The following is a 14,110-nucleotide window of genomic DNA, read 5'->3' as shown; positions in this document are numbered from 1 at the left end:
TTGAAAAAATCACCGAATAATGATATTGCCGCAATCAATATCATCATTTTCCCTTCGATTGCAGTAGAATACTGGAATACAATGTATTTATCTTTGTTGATATTTGTTAACAAAATAATTGTATTCAGTCATTCACTAACTTAGACTAGTCTCAGAGTATTTTAATGAATGAACTTGTAAATCCGTTTTACAGTTCGTACATTTTATTTTAATGAATGAACTTGTAAATCCGTTTTACAGTTCGTACATTTTTTTTAAATTAATTTCAAGCTGAATATATTATCAAAACAAATTTGTTTTTTATATTATAAATCCATCAAAAGACAGGTATCACAATAAGCAGTGATCCGAATTATTTTGTCATAAAACAATAAATTAATGATCCTTAACAAGCCATAAACTTTTAGATATTTCCATGTTTCCATAAATTTCAAGAACATATACCATCGAAATATATCTGATTAAGTTTATTCAACTTCAATGCCCTGAATATTAATATTTTTTAGTAGGGCGAACGGACTATAAGGGCGAACGAACTCAGGGCAAACGGACCCAGGGCGAACATGTTACTAGGGCGAACGGTCCCGATACCACATTTTCGGAATGTTATCTTAATCTTAATAGTTTATCAATTTTTTAATTTACCCGGTAGTTTGTGATACAGATTGTTAATCTGAAAATGGCAGGAGACAGCCATAAGAAAACGTTTTTAATTTTGACAGTGTTTATAAGTATAACTGCTGTTGCACTGACCGTAGCAGCATTTTCAACAGACAACTGGGTGAAATTTACAGGCAGTAAATCCAATAATACAGGATGCGATAAAAATAAAACGGATGGTGATTGTACAACTAATGGAAGGTTTGGTCTGTTTAGAGGTGATAATGAAATAAATTATAACCTTGGAAATAGGGACAGAATAAGTAAAGGTACGTTAAAAACAAATAATACTATATTATTTAAATAGGATACATGTAGCTAGGTTCTTTGAACAAGCTACATAACAAGAGGTTGGTAAAAGGGGCTATGTTCTGAACAGGGAAACACATGAAATAAAAATGGCAAAAGTGTTGCACAGAAAGTAAAATCAGGATAATGAAAGCATGAGTAAAATCGTAAAAATTACTGAAAATTCTTGTACTAGAAAAGAGAGGGACAAAAGATACCAGAGGGACAGTCAAACTCATAAATAGAACATAGACTAGAACCCATTGTGTTGCTTATGATATAACAAATCCAGTAAATAGTCTTAATTCAGTATGTCATATTCATGAGAGGGAAGGGAATTTGAAGTTAGGATGTAAGGAACATACATGTATCCTATATCATTTGTGAGACGGTTATTCCATAACGGTCAACCAACTTGTGATGGTATCCTTTAAATTTACAAATGGAGGATTTCAACTTCATCATTTGGAACTCTTGGTTTAATAGCTTCCTTGTAAGCTGCAAGCCTTTATCAAGAAAATCATAATAGAAAAGCAAGCAGGGGAATATTGTATCAATTGGGAGATACATATCATTGCATATGTATATACATTTGTACCCTGTACATGCAGTATGCAGGTGCTGCTGGAATGTTGCTACTTGGTAATGGAAAGTTCACAATTGGAAAGCTGAAATCATCTCTTTTGTCCTGAAGTTTAGTAGTGCGATGACTGAAGGTAGATTTTTTTGAATTTAATCTCCCCACCAAACACACACCTAAATAATATATCATTGGAAAAAAGAAAGTGTGTACTATAATAATATGCCTGTCGTCAAAATTTAATATGGTCACAATTTTTTTAAATTGAGGTCAAAGGTCATACATGTATGTAAAAATTTGGGAGGGTTTCAATTTTGACATTTTTTCTAATTCAGGTAAAAATCAAGTGTCATGCAAGACAATACTTTAAAATTATTTTTTAAACTATCATATTGGGTGAGGCATGTGAGGTATCAAATGAAAGCAATATAACACTACAGTCAAATATGACCTCAAATTGAATTGCAGATACTTCAGGTTTTATTATAGACTACTCGTTGCTTTTGTTTTTTTTCACAATTATTACTGCTTCCATATAGTATTATCTGTTGTTGTGTATTTTACTCTGGTTAATATCTTTTACATTTTAAGTTTTGTACCTACATGTATATCCCCCCCCCCCCTTTTTTTTGTTGCAACACACCACAAACTTCAAAAGTATTCCATATAAATAAAGAAGATGTGATATGATTGCAAATGATGCAACCCTTCAAATGAGACCAAATGAGACATAAATTATCGCAAACAAAATGACAGAGTGCTTTAAGTTTAAAAGATGGACGGGAAACTATTTCAACTTTTACTTTATCTGACACGGTTAAATATTCTTAATATCATGAATATGCTCATCTGATTCAAACTTGAGTAGTTTCTAAAATGTTTTGTTGCAACAAAATGTACAAGCGCTCCAGTTACCACTGCATTATAGAACGCGTACTCATACCTGAAACTGAGGGACAACAGTCCGATAATTGTATGTCGTCATTTAATATCAAATTGGAAGTTTCCTCGTTCTAAAAGGGGGAACAAATATGTTTACTTGTATAACTTTTGTAGCACGAAAGATGAAAAACTGCCTGCACGGACTAATCTTTTATTCAATGCAGATACACAAATCGACTTCCATATACTGGTAAATTGACTCAAAATTTCAGTCCAGTTTTTTTTTCTTTTCTTGGCATATTAAGCACTGAATAAAATTTAACAACTTTTGTCTTTTCTTTGGACTTAAAGGAGCCAGTTGCAACGGACTTGACATATCACGGAATATTTACTGAAACTATCCGTCAATTATTTTATTTGACAATAAGGCTTTTCTCACAAAGTATATTTGATGTTTTATAACAAATAAACATAGAATATAAACACATACAAACAAAGTATGTATCATATATCAGTGCACTTTAATTGAAAATATGACTATATAATAGCGAAAAGGTAGTAATATCTTATATCAGTTGAGAGTAAGTTATTGACTAATACACAAAATGTGACGGAAGGCATTGGTGATTAAGTTCCAATTTGAAGTTGGAAGTTTTTTATTCCATTCTTTTTCCATTGATTTCTTAAGGGTTTTTTCATATTTTGGTTCCGAAATTTTTATCACTGATTAGTTTTATGAAATACTGTATGCTTAAAATATTATGGGATAATTTTTATTACTACTATGAAGAAAAAACTAAAAGTTTGTGTCTGAATTTGCAATTAAAATTACCTCAATTTTAAACAGTCCAAAATTGGCAAATTTTATAGATTATGAGAAAATGAAATACTGAAAAGAATATTTTGACATATAAACATAGCTTCAGGAAAAACTATTTCAGTTAAATGGAAGCAAACATACACAATTTTTTATTTTGAAAAAAGGGGGGTTTGAAACTCTAAAATAATACTAGTCATTTAAACGACTTTTTAGAAAAATGTGACCGTACGAAATTCTGAGGACAGTGCAAAAAACTAAAGAAGACATATTTGTCTTTTAAGTTAAGACCATTTTTAGCCGTGTGTTATTTGGGGAGATTGAACTCGCGATCTAGAAGATTTTTTACACTTCTGTCACCGCACTATAGTTTTCAATCAATCCTCATTGTCAATTTCTAGATTTAAGTCAAGATACGTGTATGAGGCTGACTTATAACATTTATATAAACTGTAGCTGTTGTATCCTTTATTTCTAGTTCGATGGAATAGGTGCGTTCAACACAATCACCTAATTTTGAATTATTAAGTGAAAAATTGTCATCTACATGTATATAGCGGAAAGTAGAGTTAAAGGATATATATTGCTAACTTCTTACAAAATGTATCTTTCTTCCTAAGAAGTTCCTATATGAAGTCAGCCTCATAATAATAAAGAAACAAGTCAGCAAGAAGAGGGCCACAATAGACCACTTTCGAGTTCATCCGTCACCGGCAAAAACTCGTCAATTATGCACGCCTTTATGACGTCATTTACCAGATAGAGGGGCTCGCCTGTATCCCTGCACTATTTACGTTCATCAAGCGTCTTTGTGCAGGATAAACTAGAAATAATGGTTGCTCTGTAGGTACTTACTGACAATTCCCTAATGACAGCAGTGTTGATTGTCAATTTTGAGAATTCTATTTGCCGAATAATTTGTACAATATAGAATTATAGTTTTCCAACCACTCGCTCAACATTGGAAGGGAAGTGACGACGCCCCTAAACGCACAAATGACGGTGATAAAGGCGCGTATAATTGACGAGTTTTTTCCGGTGACGGATGAACTCGAAAGTGGTCTATTGGTTCCCGTTGATAATGTTAGTTCTGAGAATTTTTTGTTTGACGTTATTAGTTATATTACTAAGTTGTTCTAGGAGATCATGCGCTCATTCAGTCATTAGTAATAGAAATGAAGACCTTATGGTTACCTTGTAGTGTCCATTAGTTGCATCTGATTTAAATGAATAAAATATTATTCATAGTAATTTTTGTGGACTATTGCATACCATACATGTACATATTCTGGCCAATTTTGAATTAGTCTGGTTTTACCTATGAGTTGAATGCGGGAAAAGCAAGAAAAATAAAGGGTACCAACACTGAAAATGAATAAGAGGAAAAACAGAGAATGCACATCTAACCAAACACCAGAAAAGGTGAACTAAAACGTCAAAACATGTGAAATAAAAACATGAAAAAGGCAGAAAATGTTGCAATAAAATAACCCTTTACCTTGCTCTCATAAAAGTAGCTATGTGGTTTTGTTATTTTTTTCTTCTTAAGCTTTATCTAGGATTTATAACTGTAAAATGTTGATTGCTAATTTATAAAATATAAATTATGATGATGATTTCTGAGTACCTTGTTTCTATATACATGTATATTTTCATAAAATGTACATGTAGCTATGACTTAGAAATTTAATTACAGGCAAAACATTTGTATCATCATGATCATCAGGGCACATTTTATCTCCCCTTCTTCAAATTCATGTTCTTATATATATATTTAAACAAAGAGATCCATAAGTAGGACATCGTCAGGGCTGATGATCGAATTGAAAGCCAAACAGAAAGAATTCATCTTGTACATGTTTATTGGATTAAGCATATATTCTGATTTTACTTTTAGGTAAGGAAGTAGTCATGTTGGGTTTAGAAATTTTTGTCAGGTGTTCAGACTCCTTTTGTTTTTTCCTGGTAATATTTTTTCCCCACTGCCATATCATCTACTTTACTTTTCATAGAAGACTTCAGTAGATAATAAAAAGGTCATTATAAAAAGCAGATTCTAGATTTTTTTTTATTACCATGATTACGATTTGGGACCCAAACAATGCTGATACTAAATAGAAGGTAAAAGTATGTTAGAGCATGAAGAGTCAGCCTTTTCCTGCCATTTTTAAAAAAATCAAATATTTTATAAGTTAAAAATAATACATATATATAACCTATCAATATGTATAGCTCATTTTGTACCTTAACCATGTTAACTGATGCTGACCATCCTGACTTAAAGGATCATTTTAAAATTTTTTGATTTTTTTAAATTTCAACTGCATTTTAAATAATCAATAAACGTGTTGATTGTTTTAGTTGGCAGAAAGCATACTGCTATTTAATCTTCAAAAGAACTGTTACTCTATTAATATTTTCATTTTTCAGTAATTTGTACCAATGGTTGGTGTTCATACTACAATGTGAGGACAGATCTAGGAGAAACATTTGATACAGACATGACAGAGGCAGGGATTAAATATATTAAAAATATTTCCAGTGTATATACTCAAACCAAAGATAAAGGAGGTACAATTAGTATAGTTTAATTATTTAAACTCCAAATAAAGTTTTGCAGCTGGTTCCTTACTGCCTTCGTTTTGTAAGCATTCAGAAATGGTTTTGTAATCAATTTGTCTTGAATTAATAACAATTTGTCTACCGAACTCATACAACTCAAAAACTCTCACTAATTATTACAACTTGCATCACTTAAAAAGAAATATAACAAACTGGAAGAAATGTCTTGTAGCTCCTGTGTCACACAGAAACAGAACACGCACTACTCCAAACATAATTACTACAAACTCACACCACTGAAGAAATGTTTTATCATACGAAAGATCTAAATTGTCTTCACTTTGTTATTTCCTCTGTTCTTTGAGCGACCATATCACACAGAAACAAAACTTGACTCTTACCTTTCAAAAAAAAGAGAAATACTTCAAACTAGCAACACTGAGATATGTATTAATCATCAGTGTTCTACATTGTAGGCTGTCTTCTTCTTCTTAGGTATTCCCCCTTTACTTATTAAAACTCCTATGGAAGAAGATCTGACAAACATGACCAATTAATCAAAACTATCAATATAACATGTATAATGCATCAGTGCATCAAAACAGGTTGAGAAACACTAACCCACCCTGTGTATCACCATAAACATTTGAAGTAGTCTTCAAGCCGTGAATGCACATATTTTTTTCTAGGTATACATGTATTTAAGATATACATGTACAAGCAGTGCTCATTACTGAGGCCATATATGTATGCACCAATCTTCAAATCACAAGCCCATATAAGACCAGTATTCTTCCTGCAAATTTAGAATTGCTTCTTGAATTTGGAAAACAAACATTATTTCCTGGTGTTTATTTCATCACATTAATAACACAATTGATAAGAAGAACACTGATTATTTGATTATTTGAGACAAAATTGGTCACTAAGAACCTCTTCGTCTATAAAAACATAAAAGATTGTTTCATAAAATACTGTTATCATCATGGTACACATTGTAAGTGTACCAATGTTGTCATAGACAAACTCTTATTCATTAAGCAATGTTATGCGTGTTTTGGAATGTTGGTTATATTTTTATTACATTATTAACTCATATTGTGGACTTTACTCTTTTTGCAGTAGATGTACATGACTGGGAGTATGGACTGTTTGGATTTGGTTATTGGGTTACCATTTTGGTGATGCTATCTTTAGGAATAGTTTGGGGACTGGTTACCATTAGTTTTACAGTTTTCAACATCTTTGGTAAACCTATAGAGACAATAACAGGTCCGCTAGGATTATATCTGTGGAACTTATTAGGTTGTAAGTATTGGTTTTATGAATAATCGCCACTTTTTCTGCCAAGGGTCCAGTAAGACCTCTTTTTGGCTCCAAAATATCACCGTTTTATAAAATTGTTAAAATGTAAACTTTTAGTTATTTATTGGAAAGTAGAATGCTTCTGCTACATAAAAATATTGGCTGTTTGTGACAGTACAATGCACATATATCAGGTTCTTGCTCTTGCATCAATAAGTCATACTTAATTACTGAAATCTTCCCAATTTTAGCATTTTAGTTGAATTTTAGACAGTTTCCTTCTTAAATGCAAGTGGCAGCATTTGTTTTCATTCTTTTATTAAAATGTAAGTTGAATTTGATGATAATACATAACAAATATAAAGGTTGAGGATGAACATGTATGCGATGGCCACTTTCATTTTTGGAAAATGACGCAGTCATTGTTCCATAACTGCCGACCTGAACTTCATTACATTGCTCTGCCTACCGCGCTTGGTTTCGTATTTCCTATTTTCCAAACAAACTGGAATCTGCTTGTGTTATCATTATGCATCATTGTGTAGTATTAAACCAGCCAGGACCCAGTTTACACTGGTTTTTGCTTGTATTCCACTACACTCGAACAAAGTGTTGTAGTTTGACGGGAACCAGTTTTAGAATTTGTAAACTACAAAACGTAATCGGTTATTGTTCATTCCGTTTTGGTGTTTCATACCGACTTATATGGTTTGAATAAGCTTAAGACCATTCAAACATTAATGTGATAGGTATATTAAAGATTGTTTTACAAAAGGATTGAACTGTTTTACTTTCAAAGTCGTACTATAGGGATATCTGTCATATACGGATTTCCACTCTCACCGGTTAATTTCTTCTTTTACACGTGCTTTGGAAACTTCCTGTTTAATCGCAAGTTTTAAAATTGTTTTTGAGTGAATTAAACTTATTTTAACAATCATGAAGCATTCCAGAATCATTTTAAAGCAGTTTCTTCTTCTCTTTGATGATGGAAAATAGGTTTTCTCAAGAAAATACCGCAAACGATCGCAGAGGAATTGAAACGTACAAGTCAAGTCGGCACCTGGTTAAATTGGCATCTAGTCAAATCGGCACCTATTCGACGTCAATTCGGCATCCAATAATATTTGATATAATATTTTCTATTCAATTAATTAATTACTGTTAACAAGTACATAGTGAATATGTTGTTGTGTATTTTGGTAAACCACGAAATGAAAGTGAATATGTAGTGTATAAAGATAAACAACGAAGCCCTTACCAAAGCTGTTGTTTTAACAATTAGACAATTTGTGTAATTGTAAAAACAAGTCAATTATTAAAATAAAATGGAAAACTATGAGTCCCTTTCAATAAATCAAACTTTCATGCCAAATAATTAGCAAATTTAAGGTGTTTGTTTTTCAGTAAAGTTTAAACAGCATTAAACCAACAATCCTGTAAAATGCTCAACTGGTTAAAATAATGCAGAAAAATACACAATATCTCATGTATTAGTCCAAATAATTATGACGTCTGGCAAGGCTATTTTATTATTTTTCTGGGACGCCTTCCTACGACGTTCAGGTGCCAATTTAACTAGGTGCCAGTTTGACTAGAATTCTTTGACAAATGTTTGAAACTATCTGAGTTTCATTAGACCTTTGATAGCAGTAACAAAAAGATTATTTACTTAATATTTTGTGGGAGAAGGGGGTTCAGACTGTGTGGCATCAGGTCTGTTTGTGCCCAATACATTTTCGCACCCTACACGTTCGCACATTCACACTCTACTCATTCACGCCCAATTTTAATTCAAATTCAAGTTGAATAATTGGAAAATTATGGTTGTTGTTTTAAATTGCTTTGGTGTAAATACTGAATGTATTTATAGCTTGGTATGAGTAAAACATTGAAGATTTTAAAGGAAAAAACACAAAAGATAATTGTTTTTAACAGCTTGGTCCCATTAATCTGAAACAACGAAACAATAAAACATAGAAACCAAAATATAGCAATCCACTAATATAACCAAAACATGATAAAATTTATTCAACACGCAGAAACAAACATAGGTCAGAATCTCACTTCATTTTGAAACAAGTCAATGAAACAAGTTATACCAATACACTAACCAAAACATGATTAAGAGTTATTCAACACAAAATAAAACGTTGACAAAATACCACTTTATGTAGAAAGGATTATTATTATTTTTAGCAATACCTTATCCAAAACATAATTAAGATTTATTCAACACAAAAAAAAAATTGCTGTCTCACTTTATTTTGAGACAATGACAACAATTATACTTATAAGAAAACACTTGCTTACATAGTTATTAAACACAAAACCAATTAAGATTGGGTGCGAACATGTAGGGTGTGAAAGTGAAAGGGGTGAAAATGAGTGGGCGCAAACGTGAATGGAAGCGAACGGACTCAGATTCAGACTATGTACCAGTGAGAAATATACAAGCCTTTCTACGGTATTTATTTGTACAATTCAGCTAGTCTTGACCTATTCATTTGTCTTAAAAAACCAGCCAGTTGTCACCTTCACTTCACACACACACACATATACGAATATCAATTATATGCTTACGATACATGTTGCATTGTTAAACTAATTACGGTATGTGAAAATCAAGACTTGCATAAAAACTATCCCAATATTAGAGACAGTGGCGTCATTTTTCTTCAGAGCTTTCAGCTCTTTGATTGACAAAAACCATCTGAAAAGTGACATTTTTTTTATATTTGATAGATTTTTCATATTAAATTATAAGCTTGAATCGTATCGTTTTTAATGAGTAAATCAGTTAAAATCTTTCACATAAACTAATTGAATCAACTGAAATAGACACATAAGTGTTAAAAAGTGTTCAAAATCTTTTGTCAGATGAACCTGAAATTTGAGGCTAAAAAAGGCCCTTTCCAGACCTACTGTTTTACTTTTAGATCATTGTGCTAAAATATATCTCCTTATTCTCTTATAAAATATTGAAAACAACACGTTATTAATTTCTTGCGTCCGAAGCGCTTTTCTGGATTTACCTTCATCAGGAACGCTCAAAGCCAAACATTTGAAATCGGAAGATGTATAAGTACCGAAACCGTTGAAGAGCTGTATGTCCAAAAATACCTAAAATAAATAGCCAAATTCATCTAAAGCCAACTTTGCCTGAGGGAGTTGAAACCTTAGTTTCTTAATAATTTATAAATTTATAAACGGACATTTTTAGTAAAGTTTGTTAAATCATGTCAGTACCGAAATACTGACTACCGAGCTGATGATATAAATGTACATGTACCATGAATTGATGAAAAAAATTCATAAAAAATATGAGTGCATTTACAATTGTGTTCATTTAGCATGATGACGGATTTCATTTTACCGAATTTTCAAATTAAAATCTGTTATTGAAATTGATTTTGTGATGAACGACAGAATGAAAAAGTTGATAGAAATAATTTTCTCAAAGTGGTGGGCTCCTTATATTCAGCATGACGTGCTGATATGACGTTAATTCAGAATTCTGCTAAATTTTACATTTTCATCTGATAATTTCCAGGATTATATGCTTGTGCATAATCAAACAGACTTTTTTTTACAATAGATTTTGGGCAATGTTAAATATATACAAAAAAGACATGTTGCTTAAGGAGATATGAGTCAAAAGCCTAATAAAATTATTTTTTGTTCTGTTTTATTTTCAGTGATATTTATGTTAATTGGAGTAATCTTGTTTGCTGTGCTGTTCCAAACCAACTTTGCAGAAAATGTTTTACCGCAGAACGACTACCAGTACCATACGTTCCGGACCAAAGCATCTCTGGACTATTCATTTTACTTTACTGTGGGATCGTTAGTAGGTTTCCTATTGAACTTACTCCTACTAATGTTTTCTGGATACAGTATGAGGTGTGCCTGTACACAGGAGGCTAATAAGGGAATAGACAATGGCATTATATTGTACTAAATGTTAGAATGAACTGCCATGCTTTATAGATAATGCCTTGTTACAGAAAAAAAAACATACTTGAAAAGTCATTCTCATGCAGGTAGCATTGTTTTCAAAATTACTTTTAAGTCCATAAATGAAGGCTTTTAAAACCCTGTTGTTAAAAAATGATACGAGTACATGTTTACCGATTTTCATCTCTGTCTGTCTTTTGCAGCCATTGCTTATTAACTTCCTGTTTATCAAATTCTCATATTTTCAGACTTATCTTGAAATCTTGTTGTTTACCAAATAGTTATAACAGTGGTATCATCAAGGATCAATAGTTCAATGTTACCTTTTTGGGGGGTATTTCCAAAAATTTAGAAAATAAAACCCAGATGTTCAAAAAAATTTATAACTGACTTTTCAAGTATAAATATGATAAATATGATAATCAGTTTTGCCTTCATTCAATGCAAGAAATGCCGGCTGCTGTTTTGTGATGAAATGAATTATGCATAGAGGTGCATTTTGTACAAATTTTGGACAAGGAAATCTTATATATTCAATAAGAAATGACAGGATACTGTGATGTCAACTTCTTTCACAAAATTAAACAGAGGTTTTAACATGTGGTTATACTTTTACATGTATAAATATTCAATGCTTGCTATTCTTTAAAGATTATATTAAGGTAATAAGGGGCACAATGACATTTGGTGTTTAGTGATGATTCACTGTATATTTAAAAACCCCCAAAATTAAAAAAAAATTCGCAGGATAACAGAATTGATATAATGTTTCGACAACAAAAAACATATGTTTGTTTTCACAAGATGTCATTGGACTAGATTATACAAAAACTACAATCACTAATTGCATGACCAATTGTGAAAAATAAGGTTGCATTTGTGCCTTTTTGTAAAGTTTGTACAAGAATTATGAAAAATGAATGTTATTCTATATGCAAAAAATTGTCTGTTAATTTTTTTTTGCTTGAGAAAAACTTCCAGTTTTGCAATTTTATTTTGAAGAAGATTAAAATAATAAAGTAGACAAGACATTTTAAATGATTGTTTTTTAAATTGTCTGTTTTGATGATCTAGTGATGGCTTTGTTTGTAAAGTATATGTGTGTCCTAACATATAGATCTGCATCATGCATCTAATGATATTGATAAAACTTTGGAATTAGATAAATATTTGTTGCAAATTTTATAACAGTGAAAGGCTGAATCATTATTTTCCATACTATTCATTAACACTTCTATTTTATCCAGATTATTTCCTACGCAAATTATGAAATAGGGCAGATGTTCTAATGATTCAAAATGAATCATATTTCAAAATTTATATATAAGACTTAAGACAAAATTGAATCAAGGCATACATAACTATTGATCCTCTATGGAATCTTTGGGGGCCAGTAGTGAATTATATAACCAATTTATCACAGGACATTTTCAGCCAAGTTTGTATAAATTCAACAAAGAAAATACCATTACAAATGACAGCATTAAACTAATTATTTAAGTTTTTAGCTAAAATAGTTATTACTTAATTTACATTGTAAGTTTCCAATTATTAATTAAACAGCATTATAAATTATTATTTGTTAGAAATTGTTCATTAGTTTGTTATGTAAGTGTTTTAAACATTTAATGGTTGTTACTGTTGTAAAAGTAAATTCCCACCTTTTATTTTTAAATCAAAAAACACTTATTTTATATTTTCCTGTAGACTTGATATCACATTTTTCTAACAAAAATGAAATAAACTAAGATTTTTTTATGTTGCCTTTATTAAACACATTTCAATGCACTGTTTTACATTCTTACATATGCCAAAAATTTTGTTTTTATTTACAATTCAAAGAATTTATGATTTGGTCAGGGGAGATAATAATTTGCAAAAATGTGTTAGATCCAAGGGGAGATAATTGAAGTGAATGTAAGGTCGAACAAAAAAGGATGTGTGTTTACTGTCACATGCTGAAAAGAAATTAGATAGTTTTTTTAATTTAATTAATTTTTTTACATTGAGTATATGGGAGCAATATTATGACTTTAACAGTGCTTAATCAAAAATAGCCCCCCCAAAAAATAGGGGTACAGTAAACAGACATACTTTTTGGCTGAACTTCAAATCAGCAAATTTATTTATTTTTAGTTGAATATAAAGAAAGCAATATTTTATGTGATAACTGTAGTTGATCTCAGTAATTTGAAAAAAAAATGATATCCGTAGGATATTACTAATAATTTGTAAATTAAATTTTGAATGCTAATCTTGTTTTAAAAGAAGTTCAGTGGTAAACTTATGAATTTATTTATCTCCCAAGAGCATTCTAAATATTTTTTCCATTTTTTGTGCAACAATTAATATTTTCTGCATATCATTACAATTCATTAGAGTTCTTCTCTATTTTTCTGGTTACCAATTTTATGATTTTTGCCTTAGACTTGCCATTTTATTTTGTTGCCATTAAATTTACACATAATGCATGAATATCTAGATGAATTTAGATAACACATTTTGTTATTTAAGATACAATTATTCTGAACTAGAATTAATATGTTTTTCAATTGTATACAATTACTCTATAAATGTTGTGACAGTTTCCAATATCAGACTTCTGAATCTGTTATCTGAGGATAGTTTTAAAAAATTATTCTGTTTTTGTTGTTTTTCTGAGCGAAATAGCATTTTCCATAGGGCTACATATATTTATTTTTACATCATATGTTTTTTTTAAATATCAATCAGCAAAACTAGATTGAAAAGGATCTAATGTTTCTGGCTACAACTTTTGAAAGCTAGTCCTGGATACATGTACATGAAACAAGGTAAATTATGTTTCATTTTAGAAAAAAAACATTTTTTTAAATTTCATAGAATAATGTTTCTACCATAATCTTTTTTATATGTTTCAGAAATGAATTAGAACATAATATATATCGCTTATGATCTGTCTCGTATCATTGTTTTTGCTAGTCCTTATTTAAATCAGGGAATACCATATAATTATGTACAAATGTAATTTGAAATCAGTTTTAATTTATAAAATGTAATCACTTAGATAACAGGAATTC

The 14,110-nt window shown here is 30.7% G+C and overlaps 1 protein-coding gene across 1 annotated transcript; it reads left to right on the top strand.

Moving 5' to 3' along the window:
• The first annotated feature begins 598 nt into the window (after positions 1–598).
• Positions 599–13,110, top strand: LOC134715903 (clarin-2-like). Its single transcript, XM_063578457.1, has 4 exons — positions 599–929; positions 5,658–5,798; positions 6,912–7,097; positions 10,793–13,110. Exons 1-4 carry the CDS (start codon positions 680–682, stop codon positions 11,053–11,055), a joined length of 840 nt encoding a protein of 279 aa, XP_063434527.1. The 5' UTR covers positions 599–679; the 3' UTR covers positions 11,056–13,110.
• The last annotated feature ends 1,000 nt before the right edge of the window (positions 13,111–14,110 follow it).

This window comes from Mytilus trossulus, chromosome 4, assembly GCF_036588685.1.
Source record: "Mytilus trossulus isolate FHL-02 chromosome 4, PNRI_Mtr1.1.1.hap1, whole genome shotgun sequence".
NCBI lineage: Eukaryota > Metazoa > Mollusca > Bivalvia > Mytilida > Mytilidae > Mytilus > Mytilus trossulus.
The sequence above is the reverse complement of the archived record's forward strand: the minus strand, read 5'-3'. Positions and strand labels throughout refer to the sequence as shown.